This window comes from Heptranchias perlo, chromosome 2, assembly GCF_035084215.1.
Source record: "Heptranchias perlo isolate sHepPer1 chromosome 2, sHepPer1.hap1, whole genome shotgun sequence".
Classification (NCBI taxonomy): Eukaryota; Metazoa; Chordata; class Chondrichthyes; order Hexanchiformes; family Hexanchidae; genus Heptranchias; species Heptranchias perlo.
The window spans coordinates 1,893,725-1,915,927 of record NC_090326.1 but is presented as its reverse complement, the minus strand read 5'-3'; the positions used below and the strand labels follow the sequence as shown (position 1 = coordinate 1,915,927).

At 43.2% G+C, this 22,203-nt stretch overlaps 1 protein-coding gene across 1 annotated transcript; it reads right to left on the bottom strand.

Annotated features, from left to right (window-relative positions):
• Positions 1 to 2,693: 2,693 nt before the first annotated feature.
• LOC137334811 (histone H2B 1/2) lies at positions 2,694 to 3,792 on the bottom strand. The gene has a single exon (XM_067999805.1). The coding sequence runs from the start codon at positions 3,740 to 3,742 to the stop codon at positions 3,368 to 3,370; it is 375 nt and encodes a 124-aa protein (XP_067855906.1). The 5' UTR covers positions 3,743 to 3,792; the 3' UTR covers positions 2,694 to 3,367.
• Between the last annotated feature and the right edge of the window lie 18,411 nt (positions 3,793 to 22,203).

The window sequence follows — 22,203 nt, the reverse complement described above, 5'->3', positions numbered from 1 at the left end:
TATATTACTGAGTGTTAATTGTAAAGGGGCTTATTTAAAACTCCCGGCTTCTGGAAATCCTTGAACATGAAACCCGAGTCTGTCAGGGTTTGTGCCGAGCGCTGTGTTTCGGTTCTATTATCGATAAACGGTTTGAAATTGGCGAGTGGAGAGAACTGGAGGTGGAGCTGGAGGATCAGGGGCCGCTCTCTGCGCTGTCAGTCACTCTGACTGTCTCCTCCCTTCTCTGATTAATGTCTCACCCTGTCTCCTTCCCTCTCTGGTTAATATCTCACTCTTTCTTTTCCTTTCTGTTTAATGTCTCACTCTATCTCATAGAACTATAGAAATTTTACGGCATAGATGGAGGCCATTCGGCCCATCGTGTCGGCGTCGGCTGAGAAACGAGCCACCCAGCCGAATCCCACTTTCTCGCATTTGGTCTGTGGCCCTGGAGGTCACGGCTCTTCAGTTGCACATCCAGGTATTTTTAAATGAGTTGAGGGTTTTTGCCGCTACCACCCTCTCAGGCAGTGAGTTCCAGACCCCCACCACCCTCTGGGTGAAAAACCTTTTTATTATTTCTGCTCTAATCCTTCGACCAACCACTTTAAATCTATGCCCTCTAGTTATTGACCCCCCCCCCGCTAAGGGAAATAAGTCCTTCCTAACCACTTTATCTGGGCCCCTCGTAATTTTGCACAACTCAATCAAATCACCCCTCAGCCTCCTCTTTTCGAAGGAAAACAACCCCAGCCTATCCAATCTATCATCATAGCTAAACTTCTCCAGTCCTGGCAACACCCTCGTAAATCTCCTCTGCACCCTCTCTAGTGCAATTACATCCTTCCTGTAATGTGGTGACCAGAACTGTACACAGTACTCAAGCTGTGGCCTAGTGTTTTATACAGTTCCAGCATAACATTCCTGTTTTTTTATATTCTATGCTTCAACTAATAAAGGAAAGCATTCCATATGCCTTCATAACCACCTTATCTACCTGTCCTGCTACCTTCATGGATCTGTGGACATGTACTCCAAGGTCCCTCATTTCCTCTACACCAGTCAGCCTCCTCCCATTTATTGTATATCCCCTTGCCTTCTTTCCTCTCCCCAAATGCATTACCTCACACTTCTCCAGATTGAAGTCCATTTGCCACTTTTCTGCCCATTTGACCAGTCCATTGATATCTTCCTGCAGTCTACAGCTTTCCTACTCACTAACAACCACACGGCCTATCTTTGTGTCATACACACATTTCTCAATCATGCCCACTACATTCAAGCCAAAATCGTTAATGCATACCACAAAAAACAAAGGACCTAGTACCGAGCCCTGCGGCACCTCACCGGAAAGAGCCATCCAGTCGCAAAAACACCTGTCGACCATTACCCTTTGTTTCCTGCCACTGAGACAATTTTGGATCCTATTTGCCACATTCCCTTTGATCCCATGGGCGTTTACTTTTTTTGACCAACCTGCCATGTGGGACCTTGTCAAAAGCCTTGCTAAAATCCATATCGACTACATCAATTGTGCTACTCTCATCGATCCTCCTTGTCACCTCGAAAAATTCAATCAAGTTAGTCAGCAAATCCGTGCTGATAAACAGTGACAGTTTATCCTGTCCCTCTGAATTAATTGCAATAATTTACCCACCACTGATGTTAGGTTGATTGGCCTGTAATTACTTGGTCTATCCTTTATTCCTTTTTAAACAACGGTACAATGCTAGCAGTCCTCCAATCCTCTGGCACTACGCCTGTATCCAGTGAAGTTTGGAAAATGATTGTTAAAGCCTCCTTGGTTTCTTCTATCAGCCTGGGATACATTTCATCTGTCTCTGGTGATTTATCCACTTTCAAAGATTCTAATCCCCCTACTACTTCCTCTCTCAATGTGTTTATCCCATCCAATATTTCACACTCCTCCTTCTTAACTTCAATCCCTGTATCATCCGATGACGAATACGGAATAATTGAGATTTAAAAAGAAAGATTTTTAAATTGCTGGCTGGAAATGAGATTTTCTTGAAATTTGATGCTCTGAAATTGGCGGGCTATTTGGAATTCAATTTCAGCTCAGCCAATCTGGGCCCAATAACTCCTGCCTGTCAGAAATTGGTTCAAAGCTGACGGCAGTCAATGGCGGTCTCTCCCTGACTGGTGTCGGTCTGCAGCCAATAACAGCCTCGGAGTGATCCCTCACAAATCCTTAAAAAGCAACCCCAGAGCCGGCTTCTTATTAACAGTTTCTGAATACAATAATCAACACATCAGTCAGCTTCCGGCGTAACAGAAGACCGTGTAAGTGTTGTCGGAGGATGAGACTGTAAATAATAATGGGCGGGACACAAAAGAATGCCTCTTGTTGCTCGGGATGAGCGAGTCTTGGCCTTGGCCCGAGATTTACCGCCAGTTTTTCCTCTTACAGACATTTCCACAATCTCACAAACACTTTCACAAAGAATGAAGAAATCCTCCCGCACTCGCCCTTCTTATGCCTTCTGGAGTTGTTCAGTGGGGGCAATTGTGATAGGACCATCTGTTCTTCATCTCATTGGGTTCTTCATTAAACTAATCAGAGCGGTTTTATTCACCAATGAACAGAAGAAAATGAGAAAAGCGCGGAAATACCGTCCCCAATTATCAGAACTGAAACGTTTTTTGAAATTTGAAAAGCCTGCCAATATATTTGTAACACAAGAAGCGGATTCAGTAAATAATGTCGCCTTAAGACAACGATTTTAATATCCCTCTCCTTATATTCTATTATTCCACATTTCCAGTCACAAACCCATTCACAGCATTTAGTAACGGGACAGATTCCAGCTCAATGTATGTAAGAGTAACAAACCACAGATTGTGGATTGACTCTGTTCACAGGAGATGCTGCGGGATCTGAACCGGAGCCGAGACTCCTGGTGTAAGTAATTGAACATTGACCGAGCCTTTAAAATATTCTGATCTCAGTGTGAAAACCTGTTCAAGGTTGCTACGTCACAAAGGGTTGGGATTAATATATTGATATTCCCGAACAGTAATTAAACAAACGTGAAAAGGAGAGAAATAAATAATTGAAGTCTGAGTCGGCTCTTTAGGGGCAAATTGGAGGGAAGAGGCGGAATATGTAATCGATGATAACAGGGTCCCGTGCTAGCTTTATTGGGAATAAACTGTACAGCGATCCAAAACCTATAACAAGTGATTATAGGAATCATCTTGACTTCAAGTGAAATTACAAAAGAACTAGAATTAAATTAAAGCAGATAATATCAATATTTAGAGCAAACTGAGCAGTAGAATCGATACAGCATCTTCAGAGAGATTGTGGGTGGCTCTTAAAAGAGCCTTTGTGTTTAGGATTTTTTCAGTTCATTTTGGAGCTTTACTTGGAGCTGGTGTACTTGGTCACCGCCTTTGTCCCTTCCGACACGGCGTGTTTGGCCAGTTCTCCGGGCAGTAGGAGGCGCACAGCGGTCTGGATCTCTCGGGAGCTGATGGTCGCCCGTTTATTGTAGTGGGCCAGGCGCGAAGCCTCACCCGCGATGCGCTCGAAAATATCGTTCACAAAGGAGTTCATGATGCCCATCGCCTTGGAGGAGATGCCGGTGTCGGGGTGAACCTGCTTCATCACTTTGTAGATGTAGATGGAGTAACTCTCCTTCCTCGACCTTCTCCGTTTCTTACCACCCTTTGCTGGCGTTTTACTCAAGGTTTTCTTGGCGCCCTTCTTCGGAGCTGCTTTCTTGTCCTCAGGCATTTTCAAACTGAAATCCAGACCCAGAAATGACCCAAATCCGCTTCGAGCCCAGATTAAATAAGATGACGTCACCGCCACATGCTAATGAGGGATGGGAGAAGCTAATGATTGTGATTGGGTCAATAGGAGTGATGTCACATTATTTTTTAAGTCTAACTCTCTGATTGGTTCCTTTACCTATCCAATCAGATTTAGCACCTGCCACCAATCACAAGCCCCCTCACTTCAATCCGGAAGATCATTTCCCAAAGCTTCTCTCCAGCCTCGGTTTATATTGAAAGATTGTTGTAAACAATTTTACAACACCAAGTTATAGTCCAGCAATTTTATTTTAAATTCACAAGCTTTCGGAGGCTTCCTCCTTCGTCAGGTAAATGTGGAGGAAGCCTCCGAAAGCTTGTGAATTTAAAATAAAATTGCTGGACTATAACTTGGTGTTGTAAAATTGTTTACAATTGTCAACCCCAGTCCATCACCGGCATCTCCACATCATATATTGAAAGATGTAAGGAATCTTACAACACCAGGTTATAGTCCAACTGTTTATAGTCCAAACTGTTGTAAGATTCCTTACATTTGTCAACCCCAGTCCATCACCAGCAGCTCCACATCATGGCCTATATTGAAAGAGCCGCCGGGAAATGTCACCTGTGTGAGGGTGAGAAGGGTCCTTCCTCTCAGGGAATTCGCAAACACATGGGATTACCCCGAGCTTTGATTTTGTCCCTTTCTATTGATTATTATTTACTCTGATCTGTACAGTGAATCGGGAACAGAATTAACCGGATTCAGTGAATTTTTTTGATTTTCTAATGCTTTTCCCTCTGCTGAATCGTGCTCCTTATTTAAATGTATACTTAAGCCGACAATTATCATTCCCAGATTTGCTGAATGGAGGGATTTGAACCCAGGAATTCTTGTCCAGTCCCTTACCAGTATAGAACTGTACTTGGCCTTTGAACTATTTGTTGGGCAGCAATCAAGAAGGCAAATGGAATGCTGCCCTTTATATCTAGAGGACTAGAGTACAAGGGGGCAGAAGTTATGCTGCAGCTATACAAAACCCTGGTTAGACCGCAACTGGAGTACTGTGAGCAGTTCTGGGCACCGCACCTTCGGAAGGACATATTGGCCTTGGAGGGTGTGCAGCGTAGGTTTACTAGAATGATACCCGGACTTCAAGGGTTAAGTTATGAGGAGAGATTACACAAATTGGGGTTGTATTCTCTGGAGTTTCGAAGGTTAAGGGGTGATCTGATCGAAGTTTATAAGATATTAAGGGGAACAGATAGGGTGGATAGAGAGAAACTATTTCTGCTGGTTGGGGATTTTAGGAGTAGGGGGCACAGTCTAAAAATTAGAGCCAGACCTTTCAGGAGCGAGATTAGAAAACATTTCTACACACAAACGGTTGTAGAAGTTTGGAACTCTCTTCCGCAAATGGCAACTGATACTAGCTCAATTGCTAAATTTAAATCTGAGATAGATAGCTTTTTGGCAACCAAAGGTATTAAGGGATATGGGCCAAAGGCTGGTATATGGAGTTAGATCACAGATCAGCCATGATCATATCAAATGGAAGAGCAGGCACGAGGGGCTGAATGGCCTACTCCTGTTCCTATGTTCCTAATGTTCAGTCTGGAGGCTTCAACAGCTCAGAGCCAGCACTGAATTAGAAACCAGATATGCGTCTCATTGAGGGTATAACCTCCTTGTAATTTGATTGTGTTCTTCGATGAAATAACAGAGAAAGTTGATCAACGTGGTGCAGTTAAGTGAATTGAGTTTCAAAAGACGTTTGATAAAGTGCCACATAATAGACTGGTTCACAAATTTGAACAATAAAGGGGCAATGGCAGCGTGAATACGAAATTGGCTCAGGGACAGAGCAGAGAGGAGTGGTGAACAGTTGTTTTTCAGACTGAGGGTAATGTGCAGTGGTCTCCCCCAGGGGTCGGTAGTAGCATCACTGCTCTTGTTGATATATATTAATATTCTAGACTTGGGGTACACAGGGCATAATTTCAAGTTTGCAGATGATACAAAGCTTGGAGATGTAGTAAATTGTGAGGAGGACGGTACAAACTTCAAGAGGACATAGACAGGCTGATGGGATTGGCAGACACATGGCAGGTTAAATTTAATGCAGAAAAGTGTAAAGTAATGCAATTTGGAAGGAACAACGAGGAGAGGCAATATAAACTAAATGGTACAATTTTAACAGGGGCAGGAACAGAGATTTGGGGATACATACATACAAGTGTGACAGGACAATTTAATAAAGCTATTAAAAAAGCTGACCAAATCATTGGCTTCATAAATAGAAGCATAGAGTACAAAAGCAAGGAAGTTATGCTCAATCCTTATTAATTACTGGTTGGGCCCAAGCTGGAGTATTGTGTCCCATGCTGGGCTCCACACTTTAAGAAGTATGTCAAGGCCTTGAAGAGGGTGTAGGGGAGATTTACTAGAATGGTACCAGGGATGAAGGACTTCAGTTATATGATGAGACTAGAGACAAAGCCATCAGAGACAAGTTTAAATAATGGTCAAAGTCCAACAGCCTGCTGTGTCTGTTCAGAGGCTGATGTTTGGGAACGATTTTATTGTGTGTGATTAAAGCGGTTCAGTCCCCAACTCCACAGAAACACTCCATTTCTCTCCTGTAATGAGCGATGGTGGTAAATTGGTGAGCATAGCTGACTTTGATTCCTGGCCATCACAGTTTGATGCTTTTAATCCTAACCTATTTACTTCAAAATCCCCAAGATTGAAAACTGAATTCGATGGTCAGGGGTATTTTGATTCCAAAACAAAAAGGGGTATCATTTATATAAAAATACTTTGAAATTTAATTTCTTTTCCCCATAATGAGGTGAGTTTAACTCTGATTTTTTTCCTTTTAATGATAATTATTATTTGCCGTGAACTGAACAGAATGAGTACAATTATCATGGGAGTGCAGGAACAGAGAGACCTGGGGATTTACATAGTCAAATCTTTGAAGGCGACAAGACAAGTGGATCAGGATGTTAAAAAAGCAGACGGGATCCTTGGTTTTATAAACAGAGGAATAGAGTAAATTAGTTAGTAAGAACGTTATGCTAAACCTTTACAAATGACTGGTTAGGTCCCAGCTGGAGTATTGTGTCCAATTCTGGGCTCCACACTTTAGAATAAAGGTCAAGGCCTTAGAGAGAGTGCAGAGGAGATTTACTAGAATGGAACCAGGGATGAGGGACTTCAGTTAGGTGGAGAGACTGGAGAAGCTGGGTTGGTTCTCCTTAGAGCAAAGAAGGTTATGGGGTGATTTATTAGAGATGTTCAAAATAAGGAAGGGTTTTGATAGAGTAAATAAGGAGAAACTGTTTCCAGAGGCAGAAGGGTCGGTAACCAGAGAACATCGATTTAAGATAATTGGCAAAAGAACTAGAGGTGAGATCAGGAGAACTTTTTTACACAGCGAGTTGTTATGGTCTGAAAGGGTGGTGGAAGCAGATTCAAAAATAACTTTCAAAAAGGAATTGGATAAATACTTGAAGGGGGATAAATTGCAGGGCTATGAGGGGAGTGGGACTAATTGGATAGCTCATACAAAGAGCCAGCACAGACAAGATGAGCTGAATGGTTTCCTCTGTGCTATCTCATTCTATGATTCAGTGAAATTCATTACCTTGCTGAAGCTTTTCCTTCTACTGCTTCCAGTTCCTTATTTAAATTTGAATTCCCTTCCGGTAATTGATTTATTCTTCAAAGAGGAAAATACTGTAGATGCTGGAAATCGGAAATATAAAGAGAAAATGCTGGAAAGCCTCAACAGGTCTGGCAGCATCTGTGGAGAGAGGGAGGTAGGATTAACCTTTCAGGTGTATGGAGGGGTCATTCACCTGAACCGTTTACCCGAGTTTCCCTTCTCCACAGATGCTGCCAGACCTGCTGAGTCTTTCCAGCATTTTCGGGTTTTATTTTTGCTTTCATAGATTGACTAGAATGGGCCTATACTCTCTGGCGTTCAGAAGAATGAGAGGTGATCTCATTGAAACAAATTAAATTCTGAGGTGGCTTGACAGGATAGATGTCGAGAGGTTATTTCCCCTGGCTGGAGAGTCTATAAGTTGGGGGCATAGTCTCAAGATAAGGGGTCGGCCGTTTAAAACAGAGATGAGGAGGCATTTCTTCATTCAGAGGGTTGTGAAAGCTGAGAGGTTAAGTATGTTCAAGGCTGAGATAGATAGATTTTTGAACTCTGGTGAATGAAAGGAAATGGGGATCAGTCAGGAAAGTGGATTTGAGGTCAAAGATCAGGCATGATCTTATCGAACGCAGGCTTGAGGAGACAGACAGCCTAATCCTGCTCCTAATTCTTATGTTGTTATGTTTAATCTTTCTGCATTTCATCCCTTTCCCTTTTGGCTATTTCCTGTGAAACCTTCAAAATTGCACTCAGTTTTTATCCGTATTTTTGTTTGGTTTATGTGAAGTAATGTAAATAGTGTCCTGATAAATCAGGCAAAAATACTGCTCAATGTACAGTGAAATATCAGGGAGAGTATTTTACAACAACTGACTGTGTAAAAAAGACATTATTATGAACCGATTTTTTTTTCACTCTCAAATGTGAAACAATACGAGAGTGGAACTTACAGCCTGAAACTATTTCCTCACATTGCTCAGTGTTCTGTTTCTGTAACCCTGACAGATAACGTGAATTTGTTCCGCTCTGTTGCAGTTGTCGCTTCCGGCTAACAGATGTCACCAGACTCTGGTATATTGAAATTTATTGATCACAGACAGACACAGTAGACAATAATGTTCACATTATATTGGACTGTGGGATCTAGAAACACTAGGAATGGAGACGAGCTCTAAGTACATTTTGTTGGACCAAACAACGGTTGTCATTTTGTATTACATCACTTTCACTAATTTAGGGTATTTCCCTCTCTGTCTCATTACACAATTTTGTACAACAATATCTGACTGATTCAGAGATTATGATTTCAATCAATATTTAATGTTATTACAGACTGTCTCTGTTACTGTATATGAGCGAGATTTGTTCAGTCTATAGTACTGTGTGAGTGTGGGATTTATTCTGTACCTGTTAGTCTCTGATACTGTCTGTGAGCGTGAAATTCATTCTGAAGCTGTCAGTCCCCGGTACTGTGTGAGTGAGGAATTAATCTGCACCTGTCAGTATCTGATACTGTGTGAAAGTGGGATTCATTCAGAATTTATCAGTGTCTGGCACTGTGTGAGTGTGGGATTAATTCTGCATCTGTCAGTATCTGATACTGTGTGATAATGGGATTCATTCAGAATCTGTCAGTCCCCGGTACTGTGTGAGTGTGGGATTTATTCTGTGTCTCTCAGTCTCTAGCACTGTAAGTGACCATGGAATTCATTCTGTACCTGTCAGTCTCTGGTACTGTGTGTGAGTATGGGATTCATTCTGCACCTGTCAGTCTCTGGTACTGTGTGTGATTTTGGGCTTCACTCTGTATCTGTCAGTCTCTGGAACAATGTACAAGTGAGGGATTCATTCTGTACCATTCAGTCTCTGGTACTGTGTGGGAGTGTGGGATTCATTCTGTACCTGTCAGTCTCTGGTACTGTGTGTGAGTGTGGGATTCATTCTGTATCTGTCAGTCTCTAGTACTGTGTGTGAATGAGAGACTGATTCTCTATCTCTCAGTATCTGGTATTGTATGTAAGTGTGAGATTCCGTCTGTGTTGGTCAGTTTCTCATACTGTATGAGAGTAAGGTATTCATTCTTTGCCTCTCAGTCCCTGGTACTGTAAGTGAGTTTGGATTCATTCTGTCTCTGTAAGTGTCTGTTACTGTATGTGAGTGTGGGATTCATTCTGTATCTGCCAGTCTCTGGAACAATATACAAGAGAGGGATTAATTCTATATTTCTCCATCTCTAGTGCTGTTTGTGAGTGTGGGATTCATTCTGTATCTGTCCGTCCCTGGTACTGTGTGTGAGTGTGGGATTCAGTTGGTATTTGTCAGTCTCTGGTACTGTGTGTCAGAACATTAGAACGAGAGAAATAGGAGCAGGATTGGGCCACATAGTCTCTCGAGCCTGCTCTGCCATTCAATAAGATCATGCTGATTTTTGACCTCAACTCCACTTCCCTGCCCGATTCACATATCCCTTAATTCCCCTAGATTCCAGAAATTTGTCTAGCTCAGTCTTGAATATATTCAATGACGTAACATCCACAGCCCTCTTGGGTAGAGAATTCCAAAGATTCACAACCCTCTGAGTGAAGAAACTCATCTCATTCTTAAATGGATGATCCCTTATCCTATGACAATGCCCCGTAATTGTAGACTCTCCAGCCATGGGAAACAACTTCTCAGCATCTACCCTGTCAAGCCGCAACATAATCTTATATGTTTCAATTAGATCACCTTTCATTCTTCTAAACTCCAGAGAGTATAGTTCCATTCTACTGAACCTCGCCACATAGAACAACCCTCTCATCCCAGGAATTAATCTAGTGAACCTTTGCTGCACCGCCTCAAGGGCAAGTATATCCTTCCTTAGATAAGGAGGCCAAAACTGTACACAGTACTCCAGGTGTGGTCTCACCAAAACCCTGTACAATTGTAGTAAGACTTCCTTACTCTTGCACTCCAACCCCTTTGCAATAAAGGCGAGCATTCCATTTCCCTTTCTAATTGCTTGCTGTACCTGCATGCTAATGTTTTGTGTTTCTTGTATGAGGACACCCAAGTCTCTCTGAACACCAACATTTAATAGTTTCTTACCATTTAAAAAATATTCTGTTTTTCTATTCTTCTTATCAAAATGAATGAGCTCACATTTCCACATTATGCTCCATCTGCCACTTTCTTGCCCACTCACTTAACCTGTCTATATCCCTTTGCAGACTCTTTATGTCCTCCTCCCAGCTTACTTTCCCACCTAGTTTTGTATCGTCAGCAAACTTGGACACATTACACTCGGTCCCGTCATTTAATTCAATAATGTAGATTGTAAATAGCTGAGGCCCAAGCACTGATCCTTGCGGCACCCCACTAGTTACAGCCTGCCAACCTGAAAATGACCCGTTTATCCCCACGCTCTGTTTTCTGTCCGTTAACCAATCCTCTATACATGCTAATATGTTACTCCAAGCCCATGAGCCCTTATCTGGTGTAACAATCTTTTATGTGGCACCTTATCGAATGCCTTTTGAAAATCCAAATATACGACATCCACTGGTTCCCCTTTATCTACCCTGCTAGTTATACCCACAAAAAATTCTAATAGGTTTGTCAAACACAATTTCCCTTTTATAAAACCATGTTGACTCTATCTAATCATATTATGATTTTTAAGTGCCCCGTTAACACTTCCTCAATTATGGATTCCAGCATTTTCCCGATGATTGATGTCAGGCTAACTGGCCTATAGTTCCGTTTGCTTTCTCTCTCCTTTCTTAAATAGCGAGGTCACATATGCTACATTCCAATCCGCTTGGACCGTTTTAGAATCTAGGGAATTTTGGAAGATCATAACCAATGCATCCACTATCTCTGCAGCCACCTCTTTTAGAATCCTCCGATGCAGGTCATCAGGTCCAGGGGATTTATCAGCTTTTTTTCCCATTAGTTTCTCAAATACTTTTTCTCTACTGATATTAATTACTTTAAGTTCCTCACTCTCATTAAGCCCTTTGGTTCCCCACTATTTCTGATATGTTTTTTGTGTCTTCTACTGTGAAGACAGATACAAAATATTTGTTTAACGCATCTGTCATTTGCTGAATCCCCATTATAATTTCTCCTGTCTCAGCCTGTAAGGGACCAACGTTTACTTTTGCTACTCTCTTCCTTTTTACATACTTGTAGAAGCTCTTACAATCCATTTTTATATTTCTTGCGAGTTTATTTCATATTCTATTTTCTCCCTTTTGATCAATTTTTTGTTCGTCCTTTGCTGGTTTCTAAATCTCTCCCAATCAACATGCTTACTACTCTCCTTGGCAACATTTTTTTTTTATTCGTTCACGGGATGTGGGAGTCGCTGGCAAGGCCAGCATTCATTGCCCATCCCTAATTGCCCTTGAGAAGGTGGTGGTGAGCCGCCTTCTTGAACCGCTGCAGTCCGTGTGGTGACGGTTCTCCCACAGTGCTGTTAGGAAGGGAGTTCCAGGATTTTGACCCTGCGACAATGAAGGAACGGCGATATATTTCCAAGTCGGGATGGTGTGTGACTTGGAGGGGAATGTGCAGGTGGTGTTGTTCCAATGTGCCTGCTGCTCTTGTTCTTCTAGGTGGGAGAGATCGCGGGTTTGGGAGGTGCTGTCGAAGAAGCCTTGTCGAGTTGCTGCAGTGCATCCTGTGGATAGTGCACACTGCAGCCACAGTGCACTGGTGGTGAAGGGAGTGAATGTTTAGGGTGGTGGATAGGGTGCCAATCAAGCAGGCTGCTTTATCTTGGATGGTGTTGAGCTTCTTGAGTGTTGTTGGAGCTGCACTCATCCAGGCAAGTGGAGAGTATTCCATCACACTCCTGACTTGTGCCTTGTAGATGGTGGAAAGGCTTTGGGGAGTCAGGAGGTGAGTCACTCGCCGCAGAATACCCAGCCTCTGACCTGCTCTAGTAGCCACAGTATTTATATGGCTGGTCCAGTTAAGTTTCTGGTCAATGGTGACTCCCAGGATGTTGATGGTGGGGGATTCGGCGATGGTAATGCCGTTGAATGTCAAGGGGAGGTGGTTAGACTCTCTCTTGTTGGAGATGGTCATTGCCTGGCACTTATCTGGCGCGAATGTTACTTGCCACTTATGAGCCCAAGCCTGGATGTTGTCCAGGTCTTGCTGCATGCGGGCTCGGACTGCTTCATTATTTGAGGGGTTGCGAATGGAACTGAACACTGTGCAGTCATCAGCGAACATCCCCATTTCTGACCTTATGATGGAGGGAAGGTCATTGATGAAGCAGCTGAAGATGGTTGGGCCGAGGACACTGCCCTGAGGAACTCCTGCAGCACTACCATCTTCCTTTGTGCTCGGTATGACTCCAGCCACTGGAGAGTTTTCCCCCTGATTCCCATTGACTTCAATTTTACTAGGGCTCCGTGGTGCCACACTCGGTCAAATGCTGCCTTCATGTCAAGGGCAGTCACTCTCACCTCACCTCTGGAATTCAGCTCTTTTGTCCATGTTTGGACCAAGGCTGTAATGAGGTCTGGAGCCGAGTGGTCCTGGCGGAACCCAAACTGAGCATCAGTGAGCAGGTTATTGGTGAGTAAGTGCCGCTTGATAGCACTGTCGACGACACCTTCCATCACTTTGCTGATGATTGAGAGTGGACTGATGGGGCGGTAATTGGCCGGATTGGATTTGTCCTGCTTTTTGTGGACAGGACATACCTGGGCAATTTTCCACATTGTCGGGTGGATGCCAGTGTTGTAGCTGTACTGGAACAGCTTGGCTAGAGGAGCAGCTAGTTCTGGAGCACAAGTCTTCAGTACTACAGCTGGGATGTTGTCGGGGCCCATAGCCATTGCTGTATCCAATGCACTCAGCCGTTTCTTGATATCACGTGGAGTAAATCGAATTGGCTGAAGACTGGCTTCTGTGGTGGGGATATCGGGAGGAGGCTGAGATGGATCATCCACTCGGCACTTCTGGCTGAAGATGGTTGCAAATGCTTCAGCCTTGTCTTTTGCACTCACGTGCTGGACTCCGCCATCATTGAGGATGGGGATGTTTGCAGAGCCTCCTCCTCCCGTTAGTTGTTTAATTGTCCACCACCATTCACGACTGGATGTGGCCTCTTCTTTTAATCTAATCCTATCCTTATCTTATTTAGTATGCCACGTGTGGATTACTTTTCCTGTGGAGTATTTGTTGAGAATATTGAAATATTTCTTTAAATGCTTGCCACTGCTTTTCAAACGTCATACCCTTTAATTTAATTTCCCAATCTACTTAGCCAACTCGCCCCCTCATACCTATGTAATTGGCTTTATTTAAGTTTAAGACTCTAGTTTCAGACAAGTACTTCACACTCAAAACTCAATGTGAAATTCTATCATATTATGATCACTCTTCCCAGAAGTAGGACCTCAAAGGTAGTAATCTCAGGATTGCTACCAGTGCCACAGGCTAGTCAGAGTAGGAATGACAGGATAGCTAGGATGAATACGTGGCTAGAGAGATGGTGCAAGAGGGAGGGATTCAAATTCCTGGGCCATTGGAACCGGTTCTGGGGGAGGTGGGACCAGTACAAATTGGACGGTCTGCATCTGGGCAGGACTGGAACCAATGTCCTAGGGGGAGTGTTTGCTGTTGCTGTTGGGGAGGGTTTAAACTAATGTGGCAGGGGGATAGGAACCGATGCAGGAAGTCAGTGGGAAGTAAAGTCGTGACAGAAACAAAAGGCAGTAAGGGAGAGTGTACAGAACATGACCGGACAGATGGTCTGAGAAAGCAGGGCAAAGACCAAGGGAAGTCTAGATTAAACTGCATTTATTTCAATGCAAGAAGTCTGATGGGCAAGGCAGATGAACTCAGGGCATGGATGGGTACATGGGACTGGGATGTTATAGCTATTACTGAAACATGGTTGAGGGAGGGGCAGGACTGGCAGCTCAATGTTCCAGGGTACAGATGCTATAGGAAAGATAGAGCAGGAGGTAAGAGAGGAGGGGGTGTTGCGTTCTTGATTAGGGAGAACATCATGGCAGTAGTGAGAGGGGATATATCCGAGGGTTCGCCCACTGAGTCGATATGGGTAGAACTGAAAAATAAGAAGGGAGAGATCACTTTGATAGGATTGTACTACAGACCCCCAAATAGTCAACGGGAAATTGAGGAGCAAATATGTAAGGAGATTACAGACAGCTGCAAGAAAAATAGGGTGTAATAGTAGGTGACTTTAACTTTCCCAACATTGACTGGGACAGCCATAGCATTAGGGGCTTGGATGGAGAGAAATTTGTTGAGTGTATTCAGGAGGAATTTCTCATTCAGTATGTGGATGGCCCGACTAGAGAGGGGGCAAAACTTGACCTCCTCTTGGGAAATAAGGAAGGGCAGGTGACAGAAGTGTTAGTGAGGGATCACTTTGGGACCAGTGATCATAATTCCATTAGTTTTAAGATAGCTATGGAGAATGATAGGTCTGGCCCAAAAGTTAAAATTCTAAATTGGGGAAAGGCCAATTTTGATGGTATTAGACAGGAACTTTCAGAAGTTGATTGGGAGAGTCTGTTGGCAGGCAAAGGGACGTCTGGTAAGTGGGAGGCTTTCAAAAGTGTGTTAACCAGGGTTCAGGGTAAGCACATTCCTTATAAAGTGAAGGGCAAGGCTGGTAGAAGTAGGGAACCTTGGATGACTCGGGAGATTGAGGCCCTCGTCAAAAAGAAGAAGAAAGCATATGACATGCATAGACAGCTGGGATCAAGTGGATCCCTTGAAGAGTATAGAGATTGCCGGAGTAGAGTTAAGAGAGAAATCAGGAGGGCAAAAAGGGGACATGAGATTGCTTTGGCAGATAAGGCAAGGGAGAATCCAAAGAGCTTATACAAATACATAAAGGGCAAAAGAGTAACTTGGGAGAGAGTAGGGCCTCTTAAGGATCAACAAGGTCATCTATGTGCGGAACCACAAGAGATGGGTGAGATCCTAAATGAATATTTCACATCGGTATTTACGGTTGAGAAAGGCATGGATGTTAGGGAACTTGGGGAAATAAATAGTGATGTCTTGAGGAGTGTACATATTACAGAGAGGGAGGTGCTGGAAGTCTTAATGTGCATCAAGGTAGATAAATCTCCGGGACCTGATGAAATGTATCCCAGGACGTTATGGGAGGTTAGGGAGGAAATTGCGGGTCCCCTAGCAGAGATATTTGAATCATCGACAGCTACAGGTGAGGTGCCTGAAGATTGGAGGGTATCAAATGTTGTGCCTTTGTTTAAGAAGGGTGGCAGGGAAAAGCCTGGGAACTACAGACCGGTGAGCCTGACATCTGTAGTGGGTAAGTTGTTAGAGGGTATTCTGAGACACAGGATCTACAGGCATTTGGAGAGGCAGGGACTGATTAGGAACAGTCAGCATGGTTTTGTGAGAGGAAAATCATGTCTCACGAATTTGATTGAGTTTTTTGAAGGGGTAACCAAGAAGATAGATGAGGGCTGTGCAGTAGACGTGGTCTACATGGACTTTAGCAAAGCCTTTGACAAGGTACCGCATGGTAGGTTTTTACATAAGGTTAGATCTCACGGGATCCAAGGTGAGGTAGCCAATTGGATACAAAATTGGATCGACGACAGAAGACAGAGGGTGGTTGCAGAGGGTTGTTTTTCAAACTGGAGGCCTGTGACCAGCGGTGTGCCTCAGGGATCGGTGCTGGGTCCGCTGTTATTTGTTATTTATATTAATGATTTGGATGAGAATTTAGGAGGCATGGTTAGTAAGTTTGCAGATGACACCAAGATTGGTGGCATTGTTGACAGTGAAGAAGGTTATCTAGGATTGCAACGGGATCTTGATAAATTGGGCCAGTGGGCCGATGAATGGCAGATGGAGTTTAATTTAGATAAATGTGAGGTGATGCATTTTGGTAGATCGAATCGGGTCAGGACCTACTCCGTTAATGGTAGGGCGTTGGGGAGAGTTATAGAACAAGGAGATCTAGGAGTACAGGTTCATAGCTCCTTGAAAGTGGAGTCACAGGTGGATAGGGTGGTGAAGAAGGCATTCAGCATGCTTGGATCATTGGTCAGAACATTGAATACAGGAGTTGGGATGTCTTGTTGAAGTTGTACAAGACATTAGTAAGGCCACACTTGGAATACTGTGTACAGTTCTGGTCACCCTACTATAGAAAGGATATTATTAAACTAGAAAGAGTGCAGAAAAGATTTACTAGGATGCTACCGGGACTTGATGGTTTGACTTATCGGGAGAGGTTGGATGGACTGAGACTTTTTTCCCTGCAGAGTAGGAGGTTTAGGGGTGATCTTATAGAAGTCTATAAAATAATGAGGGGCATAGATAAGGTAGATAGTCAAAATCTTTTCCCAAAGGTAGCGGAGTCTATAACGAGGGGGCATAGATTTAAGGTGAGAGAGGAGAGATACAAAAGGGTCCAGAGGGGCAATTTTTTCACTCAAAGGGTGGTGAGTGTCTGGAACGAGTTGCCAGAGGCAGTCGTGGAGGCGGGTACAATTTTGTCTTTTAAAAAGCATTTGGACAGTTACATGGGTAAGATGGGTATAGAGGGATATGGGCCAAGTGCAGGCAATTGGGACGAGCTTAGTGGTATAAACTGGGCGACATGGACATGTTGGGCCGAAGGGCCTGTTTCCATGTTGTGAACTTCTGTGATTCTATGATCTCTTACTGTGAGATTACTAATCAACCCTCTCTCATTATATAATACAAGATCTAAAATAGCCTGTTTCCTGGTTGGTTCCATGAAGTATTGTTCTAGGAAACCGCCTCGAATGCATTCCATGAACTTGTCCTCCAAACTACCTTTGCAAAATTTGATTTGCCCAGTCTATACGAAGAATAAAGTCCCCCATGATTACGGCATTTTACCTCTGTTACAAGCACCTATTATTTCACAATTAATACTCTGTCCAACAGTATTGCTACTATTAGGGGGCCTATAAACTACTGCCACCAGTATTTTCTGTCCTTGTTATTTCTTATTTCAACCAATACTGATTCTACTTCCTGATCTTCCAAGCAAAGTTCCTTTTTCACCATTGTGCTTATATCACCCTTTAATATTCGTGCTACACCCGCTCCTTTTCCATTCTGCCTGTCTTTTCTAAACGTCATGTAACCTGGAATATTTAGTTCCCAAACTTGTTCACTTTGCAACCACATCTCTGTAATGGCTATTAGATCAAATCCATTTATCTCTACTTGTGCAACTAATTCATCTTGTTACAAAATCTCCATGCTTTCAGATAAAGAGCCTTTAATATTTACATTTAACCATTTTTTTTCCTGCTTTAACATTATTTGCTGATGCACTATTATTGGTGAATTCTCTGTCCCTTGCTGCTACCCTCTGCTTATCTTTACCCATGATGTGGAGATGCCGGTGATGGACTGGGGTTGACAATTGTAAACAATTTTACAACACCAAGTTATAGTCCAGCAATTTTATTTTAAATTCACAAGCTTTCGGAGATTTTCTCCTTCCTCAGGCAAATGTTTCAGGATCTCCTTGAAGCCTACGCATTTATACATATTGAACAATACATGGTGTTTACAGACTGCCCCTGCAACTGCCCGTTGCCAAGGCAATCACCGTGTTCAGACAGAGAGGTGTCATCTGCAGAACCCCCGAATACACATTCAACAAAAAAACAAACAGGGAAAAAAAACAGAGAAAAAAAAACACAGAGAGAGGCAGAAACATCCGGAAGGCAGAGAGAGCCAGCAAATGACCCATTATATTAAAAACAGATAACATTTGTTCGCTGGTGGGGTAACGTGTAGCGTGACATGAATCCAAGATCCCGGTTGAGGCCGTCCTCATGGGTGCGGAACTTGGCACCAAGTTCCGCACCCATGAGGACGGCCTCAACCGGGATCTTGGGTTCATGTCACGCTACACGTTACCCCACCAGCGAACAAATGTTATCTGTTTTTAATATAATGGGTCATTTGCTGGCTCTCTCTGCCTTCCGGATGTTTCTGCCTCTCTCTGTGTTTTTTTTTCTCTGTTTTTTTTCCCTGTTTGTTTTTTTGTTGAATGTGTATTCGGGGGTTCTGCAGATGACACCTCTCTGTCTGAACACGGTGATTGCCTTGGCAACGGGCAGTTGCAGGGGCAGTCTGTAAACACCATGTATTGTTCAATATGTATAAATGCGTAGGCTTCAAGGAGATCCTGAAACATTTGCCTGAGGAAGGAGAAAATCTCCGAAAGCTTGTGAATTTAAAATAAAATTGCTGGACTATAACTTGGTGTTGTAAAATTGTTTACAATTATCTTTACCCAAATCACTACACTGTTCTGTTGCCTTGACTTCCTCATTAGATTTCTAAATTTCCCCTCACCTGACCCTACCCCACCTCCTTTTTAGTTTAAAGCCCAATCTAGAACCCTAGTTATTGAATTCACCAGGACGCTAGTCCCAGCCTGGTTTAAGTGGAATCCATCCCATCGTAACAGCTCCCTCTTTCCCCACTACTGGTGCCAGTGCCGCATGAATTGAAACTCCTGCTTCCCACACCGTTCTTTGAGCCACCATTTAGCTCTCTGATCTGTTTGTCCCTACGCCAATTTGCAGGTGGCTCAGGTAGGAATCCAGAAATTGTTACCTTTGAGGTTCTGCTTATTCATTTAGACCCCAGCTCTTCAAACTGTATCAGATGAAACCCATTCTTAGTTCTACCTATGTCGTTGGTACATACATGGACCACAACAACTGGATGCTCCCCCTCTTGCTCCCAGTTATTTTTGTGTATGGGATTCATTCAGTATCTGTCAGTCTCTGGTACCATGCATGAGTGTGGGATTCATTCTGTAGCTGTCATTCTCTGGTACTCAGTGTGAGTGTGGGACTCATTCTTTACCTGGTCAGTCACTGCGACTGTGCATGAGTTTCGGATTCATTCTGCACCAATCAGTCTCTGGTACTGTGTATGAGTGTGGGATTTATTCTGTATCTGTCAGTCTCTGTTCTGTATGTGAGTATGGGAATGATTCTGCATCTGTCAATCTCTGGTATGGTATGAGAGTGTGGGATTCATTCTGTGGCTGTCAGTCAAAGGTGCTGTGTATGAGCGAGGGACTCATTCTATACCTGTCAGTCTCTGGTACTGTGTGTCAGTGTGGGATTTATTCTGTACCTGTCAGTCTCTGGTACTGTCTGTGAGTGCGAAATTCATTCTGTGCCTGTCAATCTCTGGTACTGCATGTGAGTGTGGGATTTGTTCTGTATTTGTCAGTTTCTCGTACTGTATGTGAGTAATGTATTCATTCTGTGCCTCTCAGTCCTTGGTACTGTAAGTGAGTGAGGGATTCATCCTGTATCTGTCAGTCACTGGAACAATGTACAAGTGAGGGAATGATTCTGTATCTGTCCATCTCTGGTACTGTGTGTGAGTGTGGGATTCAGTCTGTATTTGTCGGTTTCTGGTACTGTGTGTAAGTGAGGGATTTCTTCTATGTCCGTCCGTCTCTGGTACAGTATGAGAGTGGGATTCATTCTGTATCTGACAGTCTCTGGTACTGTGTGTGAATGTGGGAATCATTCTCTATCTGCCAGTCTCTGGTACTGTGTGTGAATGTGGGAATCATTCTGTATCTTCCAGTCTCTGGTACTGTGTGTGATTTTGGGCTTCACTCTGTATCTGTCAGTCTCTGGAATAATGTACAAGTGAGGGATTCATTCTGTTTCTGTCAGTCTCTGGTACTGTGTGTGAGTGTGGGATTCATTCTGTATCTGTCAGTCACTGTTACAATGTAGAAGTGAGGGACTGATTCTGGTAAAGTATGAGAGTGGGATTCATTCTGTATCCGTCAGTCTCTGGTACTGTGTGTGAGTGTGAGATTAATTCTGTATCTGACAGTCTCTGGTACTGTGTGTGAATGTGGGAATCATTCTGTCTCTGCCAGTCTCTGGTACTGTGTGTGATTTTGGCCTTCATTCTGTATCTGTCCATCTCTGGTAGTGTGTGTGAGTGTGGGATTCATTCTATATCTGTCAGTCTATGGAAGAATGTACAAGTGAGGGATTCATTCTGTTTCTGTCCATCTCTTGTAGTGTCTCTGAAACTGTATGAGAGTGTGGGATTTCTTCTGTATCAGTATGTAATTTGTATCTCCATTTACACTCTGGCATTCAAAACTGTAGCATTAATATCATAATGTAAGCATAGTTTTTTGAACAGTATTTAATTAGTAGATATGCGTATACTTTAAAATTTGATGCTGTAGGTTTTAATCAGTTAATGTGTGCACTTTCTGGACTACTATTAAATATCTATCTCTATGAAAACAATTGTGAATTACTACATATCTTACAAATTGATATGGTGATATTTTTGTAGTGGCATATAATGTGTAGCTCAGCCTGCACTAGTGGACTGGATACTGTGTCTTTCAATCTGATGCCAAGTGATTTTTGGACTGGTATGTAATGAGTAACTCAGTCTGAACTAATGTAGGTGACAGTGAGATTCATTCTGTACCTGTCAGTCTCTGATACTGTGTGTGAGTGTGATCTTGATTCTGTATCGGTCAGTCTCTTGTACTGTGCGTGAGTGTGGGATTCATTCTGTACCTGTCAGTCTCTGGTACTGTGTGTGAGTGTGGGATTCATTCTGTACCTGTCAGTCTCTGGAACAATGTACAAGTGAGGGATTCATTCTGTATCTGTCCATCTCTGGTAGTGTCTGTGAGTGTGGGATTCAGTCTGTATCTGTTAGTCTCTGTTGCACAATGAATCTTAGTCTCATAAAGTATCAGTCAACCTCTAGCACTGCATGTGAGTGTGGGCTTATTTCTGCGCCTGTCATTCTCTGGTACTGTGTGTGAGAGTGGGATTCATTCTGTATCTGTCAGTCTCTGGTACTGTGTGTGAGTGTGGGATTCATACTGTACCTGTCAGTCTCTGGTACTGTGTGTGAGTGTGGGATTCATTCAGTACCTCTCAGTCTCTGGTACTGTGTGAATGCGAGATTCATTCTGTATCGGTCAGTTTTTCGTACAGGATGTGAGTGTGGGATTCATTCTGTGCCACTCAGTCACTGCTACTATAAGTGAGTGAATGATTCCTTCTGTATCTGTCAGTCTCTGGTAACATGTTAGACTGGGATTCATTCTGTATTTTCAGTCTCTGGAACTGTGTATGAGTGTGGGATTCATTGTGTGCCTGGCAGTCTCTGGTACAGTATGAGTGTGCGATTAATTCTGATTCTTTCAGTCCCTGGTACTGTAAGTGAGTGAGGGATTCATCCTGTATCTGTCAGCCACTGTTACAATGTAGAAGTGAGGGATTGAATCTGGTAAAGTATGAGAGTGAGATTCATTCTGTATCCGTCAGTCTCTGGTACTGTGTGTGAGTGTGGGAATCATTCTGTCTCTGCCAGTCTCTGGTACTGTGTGTGATTTTGGCCTTCATTCTGTATCTGTCCATCTCTGGTAGTGTGTGTGAGTGTGGGATTCATTCTATATCTGTCAGTCTATGGAAGAATGTACAAGTGAGGGATTCATTCTGTTTCTGTCCATCTCTGGTAGTGTCTGTGAGTGTGGGATTCAGTCTGTATCTGTCAGTCTCTGGTACTGAATGTGAGTGTGGGATTCATTCTGTATCTGTTAGTCTCTGTTGCACAATGAATCTTAATCTCATAAAGTATCAGTCAGCCTCTAGCACTGCATGTGAGCGTGGGCTTACTTCTGCGCCTGTCATTCTCTGGTACTGTGTGTGAGTGTGGGATTCATTCTGTACCTGTCATT